This window comes from Triticum urartu, chromosome 6 (genome assembly GCF_003073215.2).
Source record: "Triticum urartu cultivar G1812 chromosome 6, Tu2.1, whole genome shotgun sequence".
Classification (NCBI taxonomy): domain Eukaryota; kingdom Viridiplantae; phylum Streptophyta; class Magnoliopsida; order Poales; family Poaceae; genus Triticum; species Triticum urartu.
In genome coordinates, this window is record NC_053027.1 from 34,407,666 (window position 1) to 34,433,368 (window position 25,703).

At 45.6% G+C, this 25,703-nt stretch overlaps 1 protein-coding gene and 1 long non-coding RNA gene across 2 annotated transcripts; both read right to left on the reverse strand.

Annotated features, from left to right (window-relative positions):
• Positions 1-1,826: 1,826 nt before the first annotated feature.
• LOC125515107 lies at positions 1,827-4,184 on the reverse strand. Its single transcript, XR_007286818.1, has 5 exons — positions 3,799-4,184; positions 3,515-3,703; positions 2,749-2,911; positions 2,529-2,567; positions 1,827-2,437 (listed from the first exon to the last, which is right to left on the reverse strand). It is a non-coding gene; the product is annotated as an uncharacterized LOC125515107 (long non-coding RNA).
• A 3,088-nt stretch (positions 4,185-7,272) lies between these two features.
• Positions 7,273-9,285, reverse strand: LOC125516036 (acetolactate synthase 1, chloroplastic-like). Its single transcript, XM_048681523.1, has one exon. It carries the CDS (start codon positions 9,233-9,235, stop codon positions 7,472-7,474), a length of 1,764 nt encoding a protein of 587 aa, XP_048537480.1. The 5' UTR covers positions 9,236-9,285; the 3' UTR covers positions 7,273-7,471.
• Positions 9,286-25,703: the final 16,418 nt, after the last annotated feature.

The window sequence follows — 25,703 nt, forward strand, 5'->3', positions numbered from 1 at the left end:
CAATCAAGAAAAACGATTTATTTGTACATTTGTTGCTGTTTTTAGTATGTTTTTGAACGATTTTGTACTAGTTGGGCCAAATCTACTATGGTTAGTGACTTAATTATGAAAATTGAATGTAATCATCAAAAGAAAAATTGCAATTAATTTATTACTAGTCGTGCACGTGCAACGCACGTATCATAATTTATAAAATATCCACTTTAATATTATTTTTAGTGATTTTTTACCGAAGCATCGAAATATGTCTCATGCCCAACATGAGAGTGCGGTAATACACGAACCGACAACATGTCTTCACAATAAATTCACAATCAACATAACTTTATTATAATTTGTTACATTAACTTTTTTTTAAACAACAACTAAACAAATATTATTTACTACGCCCTTCTGTAAACTAAACTGAAAAAAAATGTCTTATAATTAATACAGAGGTAATTATTTATTGAGGAGAATCCTCGTCCATCTTCATGTATTTTTTTAGAGGGATAATAAAATATTGGATTGTTTTTAGAGAGATAAAAATAATTATTGAGTCTTGATTGAAAAATGACAAATATATTCATGTATTAAAATTTAGAAAAACATAAATCAAATAAAAAAAGGTGACCTTTTTAAAAAATAAACATGCTAATATCACTCAACTGTTCTAAGACAACTGAAATCTAACTACACCTTTACAAATACTTTAATTTTGGATATTGATTCATTCGTTGCCTACTAGCAGCTAGCTTGGTTTCCGATTCAAGAACGCAATCGCTAATTAGCAGGTAAAAGATGAACTGCTGCCTGGATTGATCGGAACTTTTGATAATTTCTGGCCCATATCAATGGACCAAGGAAGCGGTTCCCTCCAGTTAAGGCCCTCACACCGTCAACCTACCTACCCATCCACCGCTTCACCTATGCTCAAAAAAAAACCCCACCACACCTAAAAAAAAATCCCACCGGCCCTCACATTTCTCCCCGTCGTTCCCCATTCTTCCTTGGTCGTCGCCAGCTCCCTCTCCCCGCCTCCTCGGGCCACCCCTCCCCTTCGTACCCACCGCCACCAAGAGGTTCGCAACCCCTGCTCTTCCCCGCTTTTTCGTCGAATCCGGCCGCTCAAGTGGCCGAGGAGGTCCCCGAGCTCGGCATGCACGGGAGCATCCCAGCGCTAGGCTCCGTCGGAGGTGCGAGACTTCCACGCCCCTGCTCTTCCCCGTCCTTCTTCGAATCTGCTCGCCGAAGTGCCGAAGAATGCGCTCGAGCTCAGCATGCTCACGGGCGACCCAGCGCGGATGCCCGCAACAAGACGACAAGGAGCAGGCGTGGGTGCGCAAAAATATATGGTCACAGTTCGATGCCTCCACTGGTATGAGCTATGTTATTGTGAAATGAATTCTCATTGCTGTATTGACTGTCAGGATTAATTCTGATTTGATCTTAGTCCTTAGACAGTACTTCGTGTCAACTCTGGATTATCCTACCTTTGCACTTAAATTTTAATTCGTACTGTGCAGTTTACCGTGTACTAATGTACCAATGTAATTTCAATTAGGCGTGCCTCTGTTTGATGTGCTATTCAAGATCCCTGTACAATTGTGTTATTCAAGATACAATGGCACTCGATGATGCTTGCTAAGAAGGTCTGCAATATGCACTGGACTGTTGATTGCCAGATGACTGGAAGATGGGTACTTCATCCTCTCTTGTTTGTTCATTTGAAGCAAGATAAATAAGATTCATGCATTGTAATGAAAACTGCAGATTTAGCTAAACACAACTGATGGTGTAATATCTCTTCCTATGAGCAGCAGTAATGGTATCTTCTGTAGGAGTAATAAGGCATTGCTGCATAAATATACTTGACTTTCAAATGAGCGTGTCAAGAGGTGTAATTAGTGTTGATCCCTACTCTAGGATATCTGGTTCCTGTACTATTTGAAACTTATCAATCAGATGTACAGAATAACAGAAATTTGCTAGATAAGCTAACGTTACAAGGGGAAGTAAACATTAAACATTTCATATAGTGATTTGGAATATCTGATATGTCATCATCGTGTGTTTCCTATTGTAGATAAATTTGCTTGCAAGGCTCTTGATGATATATCCACTTTCATCAAATGCTTAAGGGTATGGTCAATTGGAGAAGACATTACTATGACTACAAAGATCTGTTTTTTCAGGTGATGAATTGTAACCTTATATTCCTTATTACTTGGAATTGAAAATCACTGGAAGCAATCCGTAATTACTTCGGAGACAATCTTTTACTCTTTTCTGTCTTGCTCTTGTTCAGCATAGGATGTATATCATTATCACTATCATGGTGTATTGTTGCCATTGAGGAATCTTCCCATGTAGCAAATTTATCTAGGAAATACAAAACTTTGGCATATCACCATCACGTGCAGACGTACTCTTTCTCCCAAATACTACAGCAGTATCCCTACAATCAGATGTACAAAAATTTGCTTGCTAAAAAACTAATCAATAATCCATGAAATTTAACTGGATTAATTAAGGATCAAGCCACTCACCTTGTGGCTACAATCGACCAGATTCATCTCTCCACGTTCCTGCATGTGAAGAATTGATCATTGCCCCAAGTCAAAACTACTGCATGCCTTATATATGAAGCCCTTACTCAAAATTCGGAAAATATGCAGAATATCCATTTTTATTGACATAGCTATCTGCAGTCCTAGACAAAATGTGACCATAATCCACACTACTACACATGAATTACTATATAGCTACCTTATGGGGGCCTATATGCCTGATCCTCATATCTTCTTGTTTGGCAAAGAGTTCACAATTTGCACTTAGTCTTGAATGGAGAAGATTGCACATGCTATTGTACAACTGGGCAATGGTGTGGAGCTCCATAAGCGACGCCGGTGACTCCAACTGTCCTTCTCGCCTATGCATCCCGACAGAGAAGCTTTAGAAACTATAATCTGTCTACTCCTTGTTCAGTATCAGTAATGAACATATTATTACACAAATTAATTTAACAAAACTGGATTCTCTTTTTTGGTGATGAAACTGTAGCAACATTGGCCCGGTTTTGTCAATACTGCAAAAGAGGGGGATAGTTGATCGTTGGAAACACCATTGACGCAGGCTTGACGCGCAACTGGGTTATAGATCAATTATCTTCCCACTTCAGTAACAACATGATCTTGTACTTGCTTTTTGAAAATCATGGACGAACAACCTGTGATCTGGTACCAATTTTTGGCACAACCATGAACTCCCAAAGTGATTCACCAGAGTGCTTTATGCTTTATGACAGGTATGCACATATAAGATGGATTTCTTCTGAACCGATTGGAAGCATACGGCAACATGGGCGTACACAAGCGCTAGCCTAAGCATGCAGGTAGATATTATAGAATCTTGTTGATGCAGGTGTGCAAGGATGTAATATTTATGACCGAGCGCAACGCCGGTGGATCTATATCTTTGGGTTCAGAATTTTGAAAGAAAGGGGATGTGGGAAACAATAAGAGGGGAGCTCTACCTCCATCAGCACTTTCCCGGTCGTTGGCGTCGTGATTCCAGCTACGGCCGCTGCAGACGATGACGGGCAGCAGCCGCCGACGTCTTAAGGGCGCAGCTATGCACAACTTCCTGATGAGCACCGTGGACTGGATGCTCTGGAGGTTGCGTCCTCGAGTGCCTTGAGATTTTCCTGCTACTGCTTGACGTACTTAGTTGGCCAATCAGTTCAGAAAAATATTTGGTCAATCAGTTCAGAAAATTATTTTATTGCATATGTACGTATGTGCAAGAAGAGGAGCCAACCTTCTTGAGGCCGGGGATGACGGTGGATAGCTCAACGAATTGTCGGTTGATCTTCTCCCGGCGCTTCCGCTTCTGCTCCGCTGCAAGAGAGAGGGGCGGCAGGGGCAGAACTGAAGGACGGCGAAGAGGGAGCGGCGGGTCTGCGGGTAGACCAGACGGGGTCGGCAGCGAGAGTCTGCATGCAGGACGGACGGCTGGCGAGGGGCGGTGATGAGGGGAGGAGGCGGTAGGGCGCCGGGGAGGTTAGGGATGGAGCAAATCTGTGCGAATTCAAGGGGAGGGAGGTTGAGGATGATCCTAAAATTACGGATCACATCGGTCATCAGGGGGAGTGCCCGACTATGGTCTGCCGCGGCAGAACATTGAATCACAGCCGTTCAATTGGCTGGCAGACCATCGGGTCATTATATACTGTTAGAAGATTTGACTAAATGGATTAGATCTGAGGGTTCTGATTGTTCTGTGTACACTTGTTTGGGTGGTTGTAAAATAACTCTAGTTTGCTCTTTTAATAGTAGTAGAGATTAATAGTAGTAGAGATAGAGACTAAAGAGCTTAGTGTCATAAAGGATTCTCAATCATGGGTAAATCTGAGGTGCCTCCAGCAAAAGCTTTCCCTTAAGAACTAGTACTGCTAATCCCAAAACCAAGGTAGTAGTTAGTGTATGACGGAGGATGATCATGTTCTCAGAACTTGCATACTCCTGTGGCACGGAAGTGTACATGACGCACTGCCTGTGCATGATGGGTGAGACGGTGGAACCTGTGAACAGCCTGGTCGGGCAGTGTCGTTACCCGTACGTTAACATGGGATGACACTGCGTAAAATGGAGAATACGTTGTGGTGTCAAAAAGGTGTCAGGTCAAATACGCGTGAGTCACAAGGGACTGCGGCCAATCCCTACGAATACCGACGAGCCAGATTACGGCCTGCATGGTGCTCGGCCACCAAACGGCATTTTCGGTGTTTTTGACACTACACTGATGTCAAAAAAACTCTTATATTATGGAATGGATAGAGTATTTTAAATCATCACAGTGCCTATCAGAAATCAAATGCACAATCTGGAACATCCTACTTTTGTTTTAGAGATGCTTGAAATTGCCACAAATGTTCATTTTAGAGTCTAAACTTGAAAAATACGTCGAACTGTTCTAAAACTTGGCACGAACGTGTAAATACGGTGCTAATTCCATCTGTATACGTAAAGCACGTCGACGTGGCACTGTATATGGCTGACATGACACTGGCATGATATGGGGCCCACTTGTAGCAACGAAACAGAATTATTTAAATACTATATGTCTATATGACTAGTGGGCCCTACTTTTCAGGGGAATTGAATGAAAAATGATGCGGACAAAGAGAACCGCGTGCTGGCCACCACGCCAACTTAGTCGTGTTGTCTAATGTAGCTCCCGACTCTTAGAGCAACTCCAACGGGCCGACCCAAACAGACGGCGTTTTTGTCCGTTTTTTGTTCGTTTGGGTCGGCCGTCCGCCCTCTTTTAGTTTTGGGTCGGCAGTGCGCCCAACGGGCCGACCCATTTTCATGACCGCGCGTGTTTAACATCGTGCCGTCGCCCTGGTTTTGGCGCTCCAGCGCGCGGGAAAGGTTCGTGCGCGGGGGAAAGCGGCCTAGCGCGCGCTGGTTTTGGCCTTGGAAGGACGTGGAAGCCTTGGTGGCGTGGCGCGGAGGCTACCCGCAGGACATCGTCGACGAGCGCCAGTTCTACAAGCAATTGAGATCGGAGAGGGACGCGAGGAGGAGGGAGCGAGCCGCCTATCGGGAGGACAAGCGTTCGCGGAAGCAGGCGGTTCAATTAAAACTGAAGCTACGAGAAACTTCGGGTTGGGACTTTGAAGACGAGTAGCTTGCTGACGCCTACCTTCAAACGTCGGAGGAGGACATTACCGAGTCGGAGTCAGAAAGCAACGAGTAGTGGTCTTTTTCTTTTATCTGTATACGCTAGAACTATCTACGTATCCATTTTAATCTGAAAAAATGGCCGGCGGCGTCGGCGACGTAGCAGGCGGGCGAGTGTGTGAATTCAATGTGCCACCGACCAGCGGGCCCGGTGAGGAAAGAGGGCGAGCGCGCGCGCGTCCGTCTTGTGTCCGCGCTGACGCAAATCAGGCTCAAAAATAGGCTGAGAATGGGTCGGCAGGCGGACGAAAGCGGACGCGCTTCCGTTTGGGTCGGCGCGTTGGGCCGGCTTTTTTGTCCGCACCGACCCAAACGGACGGCCGCGGACGAAATGGGTCGCTCCATTGAAGTTGCTCTTAATGTAGTGTATATGAAAATTTATCGCAACCCATTTAGCGCAAGTTATTTCTTTTAGAAAAGAAAAGGTATGTAATAATAAAGTTAGATTCAAATATTCTTGTGTCCATATATTATTTAAAAAATATTATAAACAAGGCTCCATGCCACACTGTTTGTTATGAATATTTGTGGTACATACATAATAACCTCATGGTACACATCTAACATCAAGTATACATCTAATGACACACCTAGGCTCCGTGGCAACACCCTCAGTTTCTCCTATTTTCTCATTCGGTTGGGTAGTTCCTATGTGATATGGTTATTCTGAGATCGGCGTTGTACGTGGACTACTTCTCCATCTTGTATCATACGGTCGTGTACTCTGTTTGATGGTTGTTTTATATATTTATAACGGGGCAGAAACCTGTGTGTATTTTTCTAGTTTTCTTAAACTTAAAAAGTTGACTATTGAATTTTTGAAAAACACATGCTCCTTGGAGCCTGGGAGCCAAAAAGCCTCACTCCAACAATATTTCCTTTTTCATGAAAAGGATTCAAATGTATTATAAAAGTATCAAAAGTGAAAGATGTATTTGCATGTATGTAAGCATGTATGATTGTACTGTATTAAAAGAACTATAAAATATACCAGAAGTGAAAAATATGCCAAACATTAAAAAAATTACACCAAGAGATCTCTCAAACTTCTGGCCATCAGGCTTCGAACAAAAATTGAATACCTCTACCACCGCAATATGCTCGCATATAGTCTATGGACCATCTGAAAGCTCCTTCGACGCACGACGTTCACTTATGTGTATATCTGGACCATTAGAGCATCTCCAACCGGACCGCCCATATCTGCCCCATACGCTGTCCGGATGAGAAAAAGCCGCCCAACCGGACTCCCTCATAAATTGGACCCTGTCCGCACTCCAAACGAAACCCTAGCGACATTCCACTTCACTCCACTCTTCTCCCATAGTACCAAGCTCCTCTCTGACAAGCTTATCTTAAAGAGGTCCAAAATAAAAGCACAACCACTTTGAAGTACCATAAATCAATTCAAAAGAATTTGTAAAAGCAATGCTGAGATAAAGAGATATACGGGCATTTGCAACATAATATTCTGGTCGAGCCTTTATTGAATTATCTATAGCACAACACAATATCATAATCTCTTATTACTGGCTTCTGATCGGTACAACTACACAAAACTAATAAGATTATCCATAACAAACAGACTGAGCAAACCGATTACCGAACCGCAATTGAACACAAGACAAACATTACGATGGTGATGGTTGCACTTCCAGTGTCTGAATCATACAACTGTAGCATATCATAGTATCATCATTTAAGCCAATGGATGGGAAATGCACTTTGCCAAGAAAGATCAAAGACTAATGGAGAGTTCGACCATCTTCATCCAGGATCGTGTCCTTGAAAGATCCGCCACTTGGTATCATGGGTAGCACATGTTCCTGGTGTGGGACGATGACGTCCAGCAAGTACGGGCCTGGTGTCTCGAGCATCTCCTTGATGGCGGCACGAACCTTGCTCTTCTTTGCCACTCGGACCGCAGGGATACTGAAGCCTCTGGCAATTGTGACGAAGTCTGGGTAAATCTCACTCTCCTTCTCCGGGTTGCCTAGGAAGGTGTGTGCTCGGTTGGCCTTGTAGAGCATGTCCTCCCACTGCACCACCATACCCAGATGCTGGTTGTTAAGAACCATGACCTTCACTTGGAGGTTCTCAATTCGGATCATTGCCAACTCTTGGATGTTCATGAGGAAGCTACCGTCTCCATCAATGTCGATCACAGCGACACCTGGGTTGGCCACTGCGGCACCAGCAGCTGCCGGCAACCCAAAGCCCATTGCCCCAAGCCCACCAGACGACAACCATTGTCTAGGCCTCCTATAGGTGTAATACTGAGCTGCCCACATCTGATGCTGCCCAACGCCGGTGGCAACGATTGCCTCCCCATTTGTCATCTCGTCCAGCACCTGGATAGCATATTGCGGTGGAATGGCTTCACCAAATGTTTGATAACCTAGGGGAAACTCAATTTTTTTCTGCTCCAACTTCAAGCACCAATCACGGTAGTAAAAATTCTTCTCCCCAATGCTCCCTTCTAGCAGAGCATTCATACCCTGCAAAGCAAGCTTGACATCTGCACAAATTGTGACGTGTGGCTGCTTGTTCTTCCCGATCTCCGTGGGGTCAATGTCAATGTGCACAATCTTGGCCCTGCTCGCAAAAGCCTCAATCCTCCCGGTCACGCGATCGTCGAACCGCACACCAAATGCAAGCAACAAGTCAGCCTTATCCACGGCGTAATTGGCATACACTGTCCCGTGCATCCCAAGCATGCGGAGTGACAGCGGATGGTCGCTAGGAAAGTTACCGAGACCCATCAGAGTAGTTGCCACCGGGATGCCGGTGAGCTCAACAAAGCGGCGCAGCTCATCACCAGACGCAGAGCATCCGCCACCAACGTAGAGAACGGGTCTCCTGGCCTCGGCCGCAAGGTGGATGACTTGCTCGAGCAGGTCAGTAGCCGGCTGCTCGGGCAGGCGCGCAATGTACCTGCTGGTTAGCTGCATGGGCGTGTCCCAGGACGGCACAGCCATGTGCTGCTGGATGTCCTTGGGGATGTCCACCAGAACAGGCCCTGGACGACCGGACGACGCGAGGAAGAAGGCCGCTTTGATAATGCGGGGGATGTCGTCCACATCGAGAACCAGGTAGTTGTGCTTGGTGACGGGGCGAGTGACTTCCACGACCGGCGTTTCCTGAAAGGCGCCCGTCCCGATCATGCACCGCGGGACCTGGCCGGTGATGGCGACGAGTGGCACGGAGTCGAGGTGCGCGTCGGCGAGCGCGGTGACGAGGTTGGTGGCACCGGGGCCGGAGGTGGCGATGCAGACGCCGGGCCGGCCGGAAGCGCGCGCGTAGCCTGACGCGGCGAAGGCCTCGCCCTGCTCATGGCGGAGCAGGTGGGTGCGGATGGTGGGCGAGCGCGTGAGCTCCTGGTGGATCTCCATGCACGCACCGCCCGGGTACGCGAACACGTCGCGAACTCCACAGCGCTCGAGGGCCTCCACGAGTATGTCTGCGCCATTTCGCCTAAGCGTTGTGACGGCGGGAGAAGAGGAGGCCATGGTGTTTAGGGCGTCCCCTTGTTTAGAAGCAAGAAGGCCAGAATCCTTAGGAAAACACCCGCCCTCCTTGGCTAGAAACACCGCTCTCACTGGAACACTCGCAGATGCTTTCCTTGCCCTCGTTTTTATAGGGAACGTCTACATCCACGTAGTATTATATATACTCCTATAATGTACGGAAAATAATTCAAATTTTCTTAAGTTGCTAGATATCGGTCACGTTTTGTAAAGGGAAAAATGGGCTCCATGTATACGTGATTATTTTGGAGACTTCGACAGTGTTTCGGTAGGCAACGTACCCGCAAACGCCAGGAAACCAACGTGTGTTAATTTCCGGTCAAAAGAAAAACGTGTGTTCATTTCAGACAAGCCAAAGGATTCACCTAACCCTGCACGTTTTTTCCCTTCAAATCAAAGTGAAAACCTTCACGTTTTATCCAGGGCCGAACAAGACACGTTGGAGATAAAAACAAGAATGGGCAATATGTGATGGACTTGGCCACGGCAGGAAAAGAAAGCAGAGCAAAGCCTCTGAAGATGAAAGCTAAATGTCCCTCAAAAAAAGATGATGAAAGCTAAATGGACACCTCCTGATAACGGAGTGATCAAGGTGAATATCGATGCTTTATTACATGATAAGTAATACGTACTTCCTCCGTCTAGAAAAGCTTGTCCCTTAAATGGATGATCTAGCATCAAATAAGTGTTAGATACATCCATTTGATGAACAAGCTTGGGATAAGTTTTCTGGACAGATGGAGTACCAATCAACGATCTATCGGGCTGGTGATCGGGACCGTGGTATTTTTGGCACTGTCCTACGTGCACAAGCGCTCTGGTATGAGTGTCACTACTGTACAATCAGTCTTTACAAGTTCTTATATGTGTTTGACGAGTTCTATTCCAAGGGACTGCGGCAAACAACCAGTATGCCGAGTGGCAGGCTCTTATGAACAGAAGACCACTTCAGAGACTCCAGTTGGTCGAGAGCCAATCTAAATAAACTCCGCGCAATAAAAAGGACTCAGTCCATACGACCTTTGCAAAGAGCTCGCAACTAGGTGCCACGTGGCACAACTGGTCCGTGTCGACGGCTCCGTAACGTTGAGTGCACCTTTGTCGAGAACCTTAAAGCATGGTTAATATAAGAGCCCACTGTTGGCTCTATGCTCGGGCCATGTTACTTATAGCTTTCATAAAAAAAAATCTCATCTTCTATATCTAAATAGCTAGCCTTCATTAATTTATTTTTTTCAACATGCAAGTATGCCACCTCATCATTCAACATGCATGAAGAAAGGTCAACCACAACATGCAACCATGCATAATAAAAAGCCACCTCAACATGCAAACATGGATGAGAATTTACACACTATTATGATATTTATATTATATAATAACCAAACACCACAAATCATTTTTTAGTTTTAACTCTCATATTATTACTCTACATATTCATGTTTCATATAACCAATTCCCACCGAATATATTGCAAATATTCCGCAATAACGTGTAGGGTATCATTTAGTATACTAAAAGATTGACTGCAGACATTGACTGTAGTAACAAATGTTTACATGCATGGAGAAGTTGGCAACCGCATTTCATTGGAAGGGAGGAAGCAGCTCGGTTGCATGCAAGTTTTTTCCACTCGTGTGCTGCACTAGAGCCCGGCGATAGCTGAAGCACCAGCTTGCTTTTCTTTCCTCACTTCTCTCTCCTCCAGCTAAGATTTTGCTGACCTAAAACAGCTTATAGCTTGCTAACTAGGCTCTATTATACTTGCTCTTATACATGGTACTTCCTCTGTCTCAAAATTTTTGTCTTAAATTAATTTAAATACGGATGTATCTAATACTAAAACGTGACTTGATATATTCGTATTTAAATAAATTTAAGACAAGAATTTTAGGACGAAGAGAGTACTAGGGAACCAGTTTTTGGAAATATTTTTTCCACGTGCAGTAAAGGTTTACCATGTTCGCATTTGGCTGTGCTTGGCAATCATTTTCTGCAAATACTTTTATAACGTGTGGTAAATATTTCTCAAGGTTCCTATGAACCGTACTTGGCAATCCCCTGCAAATACTTCTTTATATGCGGTAAAGATTTGTCAAGTTCCTAGCCGAAAAAATTGGCATAGTGGTTGTTAGAATAAATCTGAGGCGCTCCGTCGATTTACCGAGGACCAAGCAATCACGCAAGCATGATACCGAGATCTGTTAACGAAGTTCACCATCATGGCTACATCCCTGGGGTATGACTACGGGCGCTCCTTCCCATGACATTGTTACAATACCGTATTCCGGCCGCCCGGGCGCCGGCACACGCCGCCGGCTCCCCCGCGTTTTCGTGCTATTATGTTGGCATATGTTATATCGTGTGTCTACTCCCGCTATATACGAGAGGCCTAGGATACAAGTGTCCTATTAGGACACAACTCCTCCCCTGTCTACACACAGTCCAAAACCAAGTCCAACTGTAACCTACCTTGTACAATAATATTCGACACAATTCTAACAAACTCCACCTTGACGAATATTCTTCACCACCTTGAATTCATTCATGCGTCGAACCTCCATGTACATTGGACTTGAGATACACCATGAGCACCGCTGCTATTCCCAGCCTCCATATGACTCCACCTGCAACTTGTAGTCCCTTCTTTTCTTGACCACAGTCAACACTCAAGCAAAATTAAGTTCTTTATTACTCTAGTCCGTGCTCCCAACTTCCGGATAATCCATTTAACGCCATCACACACCGACCGTTGTCTGCGTGAAAGTGAACAACTCACGTATTGAACGCCACATATAAGAGTTACCTGAACTCAACATCTCCGCTTTTTCTTGACTGCCTGTCTAAAACTTGAAGGAATTTCACTGTCGCTTGTAGTCAACCCGAGTCAAATTCGCAGTTGCCTCACCCTTTTCCCGGATAGTCTCTGACATGTCCCACAGCTATAGCACTCCGCCTCCTTCTGTAATTGTCATCTGCACTTTGCCATGTGCACCGAACACCACAGAACATATGGCCATGTACTCTCTCAGCTTTTGACAATTTCAGACTTTCCATCACTTTCTCAGATTCTGCATGGTCAACTCCTGTCCATCAACCGACACCGATAGACCCAGTCACCAACTTGAATCCGGTACTCATCAACACTGCTTCAGCACCCCCTGCACACTTTGTCTGACCACATGTCTCACCATTAGTGCATTGGCCTGTCGCTGTGTCCCGTGCTTACCGCATGCCTCGTCGCTATCACTGCGTCGAGCCTCTGTTGTCCTGGTCGAGTCTCCCGGGTAGCTAGCCCCCACTGCCTCAACCCCCACTGCAGAGAACCACCGATCATCACCGACCGATGCCGAGTATCACGTCTCCATCAGACCACTGGTACCCAGTCTGAAACCACATGTCTCTCGCTATCCCGCTGAAATAGGCTTCGACTCTCCATGCATTTACGCCGTAGCCCCTCCATCAGCACAGAGTGAAGTCGTCCATCAGACTCCAACTCCACCTTCAACATGACTCCATGGTGGTTGTACGTGCCACCCTCCCGCGCCCTGTCGACTCCAAGCTCTCATGTGCACCGTCTTGAGTCAACCCCGCGCCATAGTCTATCGAAGCCGCACAAGCCCTCAGGCCTGCACCACGTGTTTCCACGCCCCAGAAGTCGGCCACCATCAGCATCACGCTCATATGTCGTCGTCGCTGAAATCACCGCCTTCTTCTACTTTGACCAACATCCATGTTAGTCCATCAGACAATCCAGTCCGATCCAGCCGAAATTATCCGACTGCAACCATACTCCACCCTGCGTCGTGTCCGCCCACACATCTCCGTGCATTGCTTAACGCCCTGTGTATGCATGATCTTGCCACGACGCGCTTCAGACTCGATCCTCCAAGCCTTATACGCACGACGCCAGCCTCGATTCCCCTTGCTGCTATGCCAAACAACAACACCTGCTAACATCATGTCATCTTCTCAGCGAACAATGCAAAGAACACCAGAAGTAGTAGTCCCCTTGTAGTCTCTCGTATACTTCTAGGAACAAGCTCAAACAGCTTCATGCATGTAGCACCACGTGACTTTCTTTGACTATTTTTCTTGTACTTTACTTTTCCACGCTTTAGATCAACTTGATGATAGTTGGGACTCCCATGTTGTAAGACGCTGTAGCAGCTCTTGGAAACGAATCATGTTCCTTTTTTTTTCAAACAAATCTCTCTAGTTGCCTTGCAGCTTACGTACTTTTAGGAACTCCTCGACGCTGCCAAACAGCTCGTCCGCCTGCAGCACTCTGGCCGCACCACGCACCACCAGCGCCCATGTGCGCGTCTTTGCAGAGACACGCCCGCGTTGAACCTCATGTGGGCCGCCGAGCCGGGCCGCTGCCTCCTGTAGCGAACAATTCCCCAGCCTGCCTTTGGTGTCTGCCCGCACACGCAGCCGCCACCCACGCTGTCCGTGTCAAGTACGCCGATGACTCTGCCCGCACATTTCGCCGTCGCTTTCGATCGAATCCGATCTACCCTCGATCGATCTCGCCGAGTTCCCGAACAGCTGCTGCTATCGCTTGCATGCTTTTCCGATCGCTTCCAATCTCGCTGACTGATTCTCAATTCCATCGTTCCTCCAAGCTAACTTTTGACCTTCGATCTCTGCGGAATTTCCATGCTCACCGATCGCAGGACATAACAGCGGAACAAACCGATCTAATCTTTCGGCGACATCACCTCTAGATCAATTCAACGGCCTTTTCGAACCTTGCTCATGATACCACTTGTTAGAATAAATTCGAGGCGCTCCGTCAATCTACCGAGGACCAAGCAATCACCCAAGCACGACACCGAGATTTGTTAACAAGGTTCACCATCATGGCTACATCCCCGGGGCATGACTACGGGCGCTCCTCCCCATGACACCGTTACAATACCGCACTCCGGCCGCCCGGGCGCCGGCACACGCCGCCGGCTCCCCCGCGTGCCCGTGCTATTATGTTGGCATATGTTACATCGTGTGTCTACCCCCTCTATATATGAGAGGCCTAGGATACAAGTGTCCTATTAGGACACAACTCCTACCCTGTCTACACACAGTCCAAAACCAAGTCCAACTGTAACCTACCTTGTACAATAATATTCGACACAATTCTAACAGTGGTATAGGTCTTCTCCCGTGTGGCCTATTGTGCCGTGTTTTGTAGCTCTCAGCTGGAAAGTGTTGATGTTGTCAGTTGTTCCCGGGCGACACATCTGCCGAGAGCTGCATTCGGCAAAAGAGTACCTTCGTCAAGTACCAAACTTGGCGGGGGACGGGGAACATCATTGTTTTGCCGTCTTAAAAGGAAAACTTCCATAGTAAGAAGATGTGAGAAGAACTTAGGTAGTTTAAAGGATCCTTCCTCCCTCCTCCTTTGTTTTTTTGTTCAGTTTAGGTTCGTGTCAGTCGCCTGAAAACGGAATACGAAACGGAATTTTGGTCAGTCGATTTTGTGGAGAAGAAAGCAATAATGGCATTATACCGAGGCAGGTTTGATCTCGTCTAGGGGGAGAAGTAGCCACCTTGTCTATCTTAGGCTTCAGGGGGTGTAGCAGCTTCCCCTTGTCTATCTTAGGGGTGGGGGTGGGCAGCAAGAGGTGGCGGCACGAAGAACATGGGCGCGAGCGATCTGTTTTTCATGAAGGAAGGAAACGATTGAAGGTAGAAGACGTAATCCAGACCGTTCGTCTTTTATTAATGCTTCATACTGATCCTAGCAAAATCGACTGACCCGAAAACAAATTTCAGCCGACATGCCTCTAGCCATTCCCTTTTTTGTTTCTCTTTTCAGTTGCTTTGGTTGTTTGTTGTGGAACACTCATGTAAAATTTTACTCACTTACAAAGAATATGTGAATATGTGTAAAGCACAATGTGATATCAGATTTTGTTCTGTTGCTTTTTTTGAGAATCAGTTCTTGGCATGGGAAAAAGATACTTATATAGAATAATATGAGACGATAGTGAGAATTCAATTAAAAGGCCATGTGGCAGAATCTTGTGAAACGAAAACTTTATCCAATGGATGATATTGTTCTGATTTGTCATCTCTCAACCGTTGGATGGAGCATATCCAACGACTGATATTCAAAGTTATTGTGACACGGACACTATATAGCACCCCATCCCAGCAGGAGCTACACTATATAACAATCTTTTGCAAGGAGGCACCGGCTGCAGAAAGGCTCAAATTTCCACCGTGATGATCTCCACAACTGATCCTTCACTTTCATCGATGAATATATCGAGGGCATACTGGTGTATGCTGCTACACTAACTGAAATACTCATAAACCCCATCCCAGCATGAACTAAATGAGAACCTAGTTTGGTTGCGCGTAGCTGGGTCCCTTTTGTGCCAAGCTGACGGCAAGGAGTAAACTGAAGAGGAGTTGATGAGCGAAAGCCGTGTCACTGCTGCCAATCAGTTGGAAATAGCCCAATCTGCACCTCTGCCCCATGTGGTTTAGCAGATTCTTTATGCCCTACATCACTCTCATTCAACTATCTAGCAAGAATTAGTTGATTTCAGACGAGTTGGTAAGGATTCGGTTGTGATCATTGTCAATCTTGAAGTGTTAGGTTGATCTCTCCACCGAGTGGGCTCAACGGCCCATCAGGCCCTGATCTATTCGCGCCCTGATCGGGGATGCCCAACCGTTCTATGGTTGGTGGGCCCCTGTGACCTGCGATATATAAAAAGGTGGGGGCCAGGGCGCACGGTACGAGGTTCACCGCGCCGCCAGACTCCCCACCGATATCCCCTTCCGATCTAGGGCAATCGCAGTGCTCACGGGAAGCACCACCGCCACCTCTCCATCTCGATCTCTCTGCTACCACCAGCCTCTACTTCACCATGGCCGGCTCTGGATCGAGCTCATCCGCACCCAAGGAAGGTAGGTTACCGGAAAGATCTAGCCTACACGATCCAAGTGGGTCTATCAATGGTATCATGCCATCTTGGTTAGATGTTTTTCGGTAAAAAGATAAAACAGAGAAAGAAAAAGAGATCCCCTCCCCAAAGAACCCTAACAGCAAAAAGAGGGCAAAGAAATCTCAAAGAAAAGTTGTGCCGCCGCTCCGGCCGCGCCGTTCCTCTCAATCCCGAATCGCATCGGCATGTCGAGGATCCGGGACGAAGAACACTACCCCGCAAGGGGCAAAGGGCACCACCACCGAACCGCTTGACGGCGGCGCGCTCTCCTTCGGGAGCTCGCGCGCACCGGCAAGGGGGACGGGGGAGGCGCCACTGTATCGCACAAAAGAGCAGAGCAGGGCTCTGTTGGCGTCGATGATCTCTCTCTCACTGGTTTTGGTGGATAGAGAGAAGAAGGAAATAAAAAGAAAAGAAGGGGAAGAGGAAAAGAGTGCTCGCGCGGCGCGGTGGCGCGTTGTCGTCGCCGGCGGCCGGCGGAGCCCCGACCCCGCTGCATCACAGACCGGGCGAGGAGACAGATCGGAGACGGGCTCCTCTCTCTCTCTCTCTCTCTTTCTCTGCCACAGGAGGCTCACGCAAAGAGAAAAAGGGGGAGGGAGGAGAGCTCGCGGGAGCGGTGGCTATCAGCCCCGTCTCCGATGGCCGGCGGCCGGCCTAGTACCATGGCGGCCCGGTGAACGGGACAGCAACGCCCGGAGAGAACAAAGGGAGATGAGCGGCGCGCGAGGGGAGGAAATGGATAGGGTTTCCCCTCTCCCCTGCCGTTTCGGTCGGTTTTGTTCGCCCGCAACGAACGCGTGGCCGTCAGATCCAATCCGACGGCTATGACGCTAACCCTAGCGCTAGGATGGGCCACTGGGCTGAAAGTGGACTCGCGCGGCTGGGCTCTGGTTGGCTGGCGCGCTGAGCAGGCTGCGAGCGGCTCAGAGAGCAGGCCGTGGGCCGCTTTCCTTCGCTGCAGGCCTTGCGCGCCAGGCTGACGCAGGGGCTCAGCTGCCGCTTCTGTATATATATTTCCAGTGCTTTTGTCCATATTTTGGGCAGATTTACAATAGTTTTTCTATGCAATTTTCTTTTCCAACGAAAAATTTTGTTTAGCAAATAGAAAAGTGACAGAAAAGTTTCTGAAAATGCAAACAGAAAATTTTCAGAAAAGAAATGTTCATGAATTTTTATAAAGAAAATAGTAAAGTTCATGAATTTTTTAAGGAAAAGTTTCTGTAAAGAATTAAAAGTTCATGAATATTTTTCCACTGCGTAAATAATTAATGCTCTTTTACACAGAAAATAAAAGTTTAAATAGAATTATGTTTTTAAGAGCATGTTAAAGTGATTATTAAAATGAATATGATTATGTTATTTTTTATGACCAACGTTGTTTAATAACATGATCATGTTTTATTATTGAAATTTAAAGGTGCATTTATTTCTAATATTTTGCCCAACGGTAATATAGATTTAATTGCATAGACAATTATATGTTTAATTTGACCAACGTTAGATTAATGCATATGATTGTTATATTGATGTCACTTAAATTGTGATTTCAGGAGGCTTTCACTTGATGAGTTGCCTAAAAGAAGTTCCGACACTCAGAGGTGACAACCACACTGAGTGGAGGAAGAAAGTTGAACTGGCATTTGTTTGTGCTAATCTGGACTGGGTTTTGGATGAACCACAGCCGGTCAGACCTACAGAGCCAGTAAGAGAGACTACTGATGATGATGCATGGGATAAAAGAGGGGGGGATTATGCTCCTTTGGAGATGTCCTACATCATAGACAATCAAAAGTGGGTCAATGCAAATAAAAAATGCATGGCCTTTATAAAGAATACAATTGAGAGCACCATTGTGGGCCCCATTGCAGAGTGCACTTCAGCAGCGGAGTTGCTGACAAAGATAAAGAGCCACTTCACTGGCTCTTCCAAGATATATGCCACCCAGGTGTTAAAACAACTTGTGACAGAACAATACACAGGTGGTGGAATAAGAGAGCACATCCTGAGGATGAGCAATATGGCAGCAAAGTTAAAGCCCATGGATGAGGATCTGGAGATCAAACCAAAGCTCCTGGTCCACCTGGTCATGGCTTCACTGCCAAAGGAGTTTGAAACTTTTTTTGTGAACTATAATATGTCACCTGGAACATGGGACATAGAAAAGACAATTGCTATGTGTGTCCAAGAAGAGGACAGACTAAAAGCTTCACATGGTGGAACACTCAACTATGTGAAGGATCATAAGAAAAAGAACTACAATCAAAACAACAAAAGTTCTCCTTCAAAGCCACAAGGAAAAGCTCCCTATCAGCATCAGCGTCAGCAACAATCTTTCCCAGTGGACAAAGACACTTGTCTCCACTATAAGCAGACCGGGCATTACAAGAAAGACTGCCCTGTTTGGCTGAAGTCCTTAATGGCAAAGCAAGGTAACAACATTGTTTCCTTAGTTAATGAATCCTTGTACACACAGTTTTCGAAATCTACTTGGTGGATTGACTCAGGGGCAACTGTTCATGTTGCAAATTGTTTATAGGGATTCCATTCGACCCGGACTACGCTAAGAAGCGAAGGAGGCATTGAAGTAGCCAATGGAATAAAAGAGGAAGTTGAAGCTGTCGGCGACATCTCCTTGGAGTTAGCTGATGGATTCAATCTTCTACTTAGAGATGTTCTTTATGTTCCTTCATGTAATAGAAACTTAATTAGCGTTTCATGTTTGGACAAAGAAAATTATGAGTGTTATTTTGGACATGACAAGTGTGCCATCTGGTATAATAATGCTTATGTGGGTAATGCTTTACTACATGATGAGCTTTATTTGTTATCACTTCGTGAAAAAGTGCATTCCGTATGAAATGTGAATGAACATGTTTCAGCGTCGAATAAAGAACAAAAGAAAATAAAGAGAACATTCGACTCATCGAAATTATGGCACTGTCGCTTGGGCCATATTTCAAAGGGGAGAATAGAAAGATTAGTCAAAAGTGAAATTCTTCCACAGTTAGAATTCTCAGACTTAGAACAATGTGTAGATTGCATTAAAGGAAAGTATATAAAATAAATAAAAAAAGGTGCAATCCATAGCACAAGCACACTAGAAATCATCCACACTGACATTTGTGGACCATTTCCGGTGAAAAGTGTGGATGGATATGACTCGTTCATAACATTCACAGATGATTACTCTCGCTATGGTTATATTTATCCAATCAAAGAAAGATCTGAAGCGTTGGATAAATTTAAAATATTCAAAGCTGAAGTTGAAAATCAACATGATAAAAGAATAAAGATAGTAAGGTCCGACCGTGGGGGAGAGTACTATGGTCGACACACTCCATATGGCCAAGTCCCTGGACCTTTTGCAAAGTTCTTACAGGAGACTGGCATAGTCGCCCAGTATTCAATGCCGGGTAAACCTCAGCAAAATGGGTAGCTGAAAGGCGCAACTGTACACTTATGGATATGGTGCGCAGCATGATGAGTTATTCCAACTTGCCATTGGGATTATGGATCGAGGCGCTTAAAACCGCCATTCACATTCTCAATAGAGTACCAAGCAAGTCAGTGCCCAAAACACCGTACGAGCTATGGACAGGAAGGGTGCCCTCCCTACAACACTTCAGGGTGTGGGGGTGCCCTGCTGAGGCCAAAATGTTTAATCCAAACATTGCAAAGTTAGATCCCAAAACAGTAAGTTGCCACTTCATTGGCTATCCAGACAGATCAAAAGGTTTTCGTTTCTACTGCCCATACATATATACAAAGTTTGTAGAAATGAGACATGCAGTCTTCTTTGAGGACGAAATGATGAGGGGGAGCTTGGTAGCTCGGAAAATTGATCTTGAGGAGAAGAGGGTGCATGCACCTAATCCGATGATTCAGGAGCCATTTTTCTCACTACCAGTTGCAACTCCACCCATGACAACTATGGGGGTAGACCTGGAACCTGTCCGTCAGGAGCCGACTGAATCTGTTGTTGAGTATGAAAGGGAGGTGCAACAGCAAATTTTAGAAGAAGTGCCAGAAGTTGAGGCACAGAATGTGCCAGAAACTGAGGCCCTTAGAAGGTCTACAAGACCAAGAAAGTCAGCTATTTCTACTGACTTTAAAGTTTATAACACAGAAATGGTTCATATGGAAAAAGATCCCACCTCATATGAAGAAGCCATGAGAAGCCCTCATTCATCGAAGTGGATGAAGGCAATGGAAGACGAGATGAAATCGATGAGTTCCAAAGATGTTTGGGACTTAGAGGAAATTCCTAAAGGAGCCAAAACAGTAGGCTGTAAATGGGTCTACAAAATTAAGTATGACTCTAAAGGGAATATAGAAAAGTATAAAGCACGACTCGTGGCAAAAGGATTTACAGAAAGAGAAGGGATAGATTACAATGAGACATTTTCTCCAGTCTCATGTAAAGATTCTTTCAGAATCATAATGGCATTAGTTGCTCTTTTTGATTTAGAGTTACATCAAATGGATGTTAAGACGGCATTTCTGAATGGTGATTTAAAAGAAAATATATACATGAAACAGCCTAAGGGTTTTATCATGGAAGGCAAGGAAAATATGGGATGCTGCCTGAAGAAATCCATTTATGGATTAAGACAAGCCTCTCGGCAGTGGTATCTAAAGTTTAATCAAACGATTAAAAGTTTTGGATTTTAAAAATATTGAGGATAATTGCATTTATGCAAAGTTTAGAAATGGGAAATATATTTTCCTAATCTTGTATGTGGATGATACCCTGCTTGCTATGTTAGTCTACTACAAGAAACAAAGAAATACTTATCCTCAAATTTTGACATAACAGATCTTGGTGAAGCATCATATGTTTTGGGCATAGAAATTCACCGAGATAGGAACAATGGAGTCTTAGGACTATCGCAGAAAGCATATTTAGAAAAGGTTCTTAAAAAGTATAATATGCATGCGAGTAAAGCTACACCTTCTCCTATAGTCAAGGGCGATAGTTTTGGGAAATTCCAATGTCCCAAAAACCAGTACGAGATCGATCAAATGAAAGCAGTACCATATGCTTCGGCAGTTGGCAGCTTACAGTATGCACAAGTGTGCACTCGCCTTGACTTAGCTTTTATCACCGGGGTACTCGGTAGATATCAAGAGAATCCAGGCATGGAGCACTGGAAGATGGTAAAGAAAGCATTGCGTTATGCGCAAGGCACGAAGGACTACATGCTAATATACATGAGAAGTGATTCCCTAGAGATAAAAGGGTATTCAGACGCAGATTTTGCAGGGGACAGAGATGATAGAAAATCCACGTCAGGATACGTCTTCACTCTCGCTGGGGGAGCTATTTCGTGGAAAAGCTCCAAGCAGTCGATAGTTGCATCATCCACGATGTATGCAGAATTTATAGCATGCTTCGAAGCCACGGGGCAGGCGATATGGCTAAAGAAATTTGTACCCGACTTGAAAGTGGTAGATTGTATTCACAAACCACTAAAGATGTACTGCGACAACCAACCCGCAGTATTTTACGCTCACAACAACAAGTCGAGTAATGCTGCCAAAACAATAGAGATAAGGTATTATGTTGTGAAAGATAAAATCCAGGATCAAACTATAAGTCTCGAGCATATAAAAACAAAGGATATGCTTGCGGATCCGCTAACGAAAGGCTTACCACCCAATGTGTTCAAGGAACACATAGCCAACATGGGTTTAAGGGAAAGCCTTATGATTCCTGGATAGGCCCAAAAGGAACATAATTTGCTTCTGATCATAACGTATGTTGTAGATGTATGATTCTAACGGCAATTAAGCTGTGACGATGAAACATGCTCTATGTACCAATATGTGATGAAACAAATAAACTAGAAAGTATAAGGTTAAAAGTAAAAGTTGAGATCAAGGGGGAGAATGTTAGGTTGATCTCTCCACCGAGTGGGCTCAACGGCCCATCGGGCCCTGATCTATTCTCGCCCTGATCGGGGGCGCCCAACCGTTCTATGGTTGGTGGGCCCCTGTGACCTGCGATATATAAAGAGGTGGGGGGCGGGGCGCACGGTACAAGGTTCACCGCGCCGCCAGACTCCCCACCGATATCCCCTTCCGATCTAGGGCAATCGCAGTGCTCACGGGAAGCACCACGGCCACCTCTCCATCTCGATCTCTCTGCTACCACCGGCCTCTACTTCATCATAGCCGGCTCTGGATCGAGCTCATCCGCACCCAAGGAAGGTAGGTTACCGGAAAGATCTAGCCTACACGATCCAAGTGGGTCTATCATGAAGCACTTGAACAACCTTGTTGTCATCATTAGATCAAAATGCCATCAGAACAAAATGTTGCTGTGAACGGATCCTTGGTGTAAAATTTGGACACGAATTACTCTGAATACGGCTGAGCATCAACCGGTGTGAAGAGAAAAGAATAAGCACACTGGTTTGATACTGCACATCCTTGTACTACAAATCATGCGCAAAGGCTAATTAAGGCTGGTCAAGATTAGTGTAACTTCGAAGAATGTAAAACAAAAGTAGGATATTCCAGATGTGCATTTGATTTCTGATAGGCAGCACGATGATTTTAAATAGCAGTGGAGGTTCATATTTCCCATAACCTGCATACGAAATAAATAGCAGTGGAGGTTCATATTTCTGATAGCCATATGCAAGTTTGTCTGCCTGAGCCCTGAGGAACGGCAGAACAGAGCTCTGCTCCTTGAGTAGAACCCATAACCTGCACGCAAATATCAACAGAAAGTTAGCAAGACCATCTGATTCCTGAATACGAAATAAATAGCAGATACTGTGACTTGTGTGAGGAAAGCTGCATTATCGTGATCGTCGGTTCTAGCACGGAGATGTGTGCTGGAGATGTGGCATGCATGCCGAATGAATTGGTTCGCTGGGAGTAACAAATAAACAGACCTTGTGTGATATTAATTAGACGGCTTGCACGTGCATCTGCTCTTGGAGACAAGCCTCATTAGTTTATCAACAAAATCAAGCCTTTCAACTTGGCATTTCTGCTCCATTTCGTCCATGTGGGCACACATGCGAGCATTGCACTCCCTCAACAGTGTGCATACCGCCTTAGCATCCTGGTGAACACAAATTCCCAAAGTGCCGCAACAATTGATCAAATAAGATGTGGATCGACAAGTGCTGGTAATAAGCAAACAAAAGACAATGGATAGGTGGGGGTGTGCTGATCTTACCATCTCCGGATATAGTCTGCGTACATGTTCTGCAAATTCTTCTGCAGAGCATGGATACTGCTCTGAACTTAGTTCTTGATCACTGGAAATAAATGGGTGCTGCTCGTTGTGGGCACGGGCACTTGCGATGCGTTCAGCATTGCTGACAGTGTATCCAACATCGTCGCAGCGTAGACCCTGCTGGGGCATTGGTGATATCAGCAATATCTGGCAGAAATCACATATTTGACCTGAAGGCGAAATCAAATCACAAACTAACATGCTTTCGAAAATATTTCACTCTGCTGACCCTTTCGTGTGGCGCACGACAGATAGGCGCCGCACACTACTATGCAGCGCCTCTACCTTAGGCGTCGCACCTCCTGCCAGCGTGGCAGCCCTGGTCCAGTTGCGGCCCCACAGACAGCACTGCAGCGCCTAAGGCTTGGGTGCCACACTTGTAATGTGCAGCGCCTAGCGCTTAGGCGCTGCACAGTGACTTAAAGTGCATCGGCCCAGAGAGCAGCGGCGGCGCCCCCATCGAATCCCCCCCCCCCCCCCCCCCCCCCCCCCCCCAACCCCCCCCCCCCCCCCCCCCCCACACACACACATCCCTCTCAGATCTGAAGATTTGATCCGTGGATTCGATCTCCAATCCATCCTACTAGGTAAAGTCCTCCGTTCCTTTTCTTTTCCTCCGTAAATTTGTTGCCATTTTAGAGATTTGTCCAAGATTTGATGGAACCCTTGATTTGCTTGATTTGCTTGATTTAGGATGTGTAGTCATAGTGATAGTACCGTAGTGTTGTTGCTTAGTTCACAATATATGGTTCTTGTTAGTGAAACCCTAGATTGTTTAGTTTTTTTAGATATATATGAGATGCCTATTTTTATAGATAACTATGAGATGTTGAGTTTTGTAGACATATATGAGATGTTTGTTTAGATATATATTAGATGTTGAGTTTATTGAAATATTAGATATTGAGTTTATTTGAACACATATAACATATTCATTGTGTGAGAATGAGATGTTGAGATTCTTGTAATTGAACACATATTAGATGTTTAGTGTATACCGATATTTGAGATGAAGATGAACTCATATATGTTTATTGTTTGAACTTTGTAAGGATGGTTTGGCTTCTCGAAGTCGACGATGTCTACAACACGAAACACCGGGCCTACATGATGCGCGAGAAGGAGATGGTAATAACAAGTAATCTAAATATTTTGCAAATTTGCCTTAAGTTGAAATTTACATGCCCTAAGATTTGTCATTACTTGTTTTTTGCAGAAGCTTGAACCTTTGAAGATTCGGTATCACGGGGTCTCTGGTCCTGCCATGCCTTACGATGAGCGGTACACACCGTACATCAAGCAGGCAGGACTACTCCCGTGGATTTAGTTGGTCAGCCGGTCCACGCCGAATCTGAACGCTCCACTGGTGTCCTCTCTTGTTGATCGGTGGAGGCCGGAGACGCATAGTTTCCATCTTCGGACTGGGGAGATGACCGTGACGCTCGAGGATGTCTCGTTGATCACCGGTCTTGCTATCGACGGGATGCCTCTCTGTATGAGCACCGATGCTGATGGGTGGCGCAAGCAGATGATTGCTCTTATCGGTATGGCTCCTACCAAGGCTGAGGCTGATGTAGAGGAGGGAGAAGAGAAGAAGAAGAGGGAAAGGAAAGCAGCCGGAGCTGCTTTCACATGGATTCAAACTCACTTTGTGACGTGCCCTCCGGATGCCACTGATGATGTGATCCAGACACATGCTCGTGTCTACATGTGGTATGTTGTGTCGAGGACTTTGTTTCCTGACACCACTGGCAAGAACGCTCCATGGATGTGGCTGAAGGCGTTGACCATCTTCGATAGCAAATGGAGCTGCGGTTCAGCGACTCTTGCCTACTTGTACCGACAGGTAGTTGGTCTGTTTTGTGATCAACTCATTTCTTCATTAGCAATGCAAGCTTGCTGTCAAGTTAACATTGTTTTTCTTTATATGCAGCTGAACGATGCGTGTTGCAGGATCACAGGTAGTGCAGGAATTGGTGGTAATATGCTTCTACTTTCTATATGGAGCTGGGAGCGTCTGCCTGTTGGACGCCCGAAGAGCGTCAGGTTTAATCCTTGGTATGAAGATGAAGATGACGAATTACGGCGCCCCACTTGGGCTTACAAGTGGGATGTGGTTTCCGAGATGACGAACGATGTCAATCTCATGTACCAGAAGTACATTGCCGAGTTGGATACGATTACGCCTGAGCAGGTAACGAGGTCGTTACTTCAGTCATTTCTCATGTTTGCC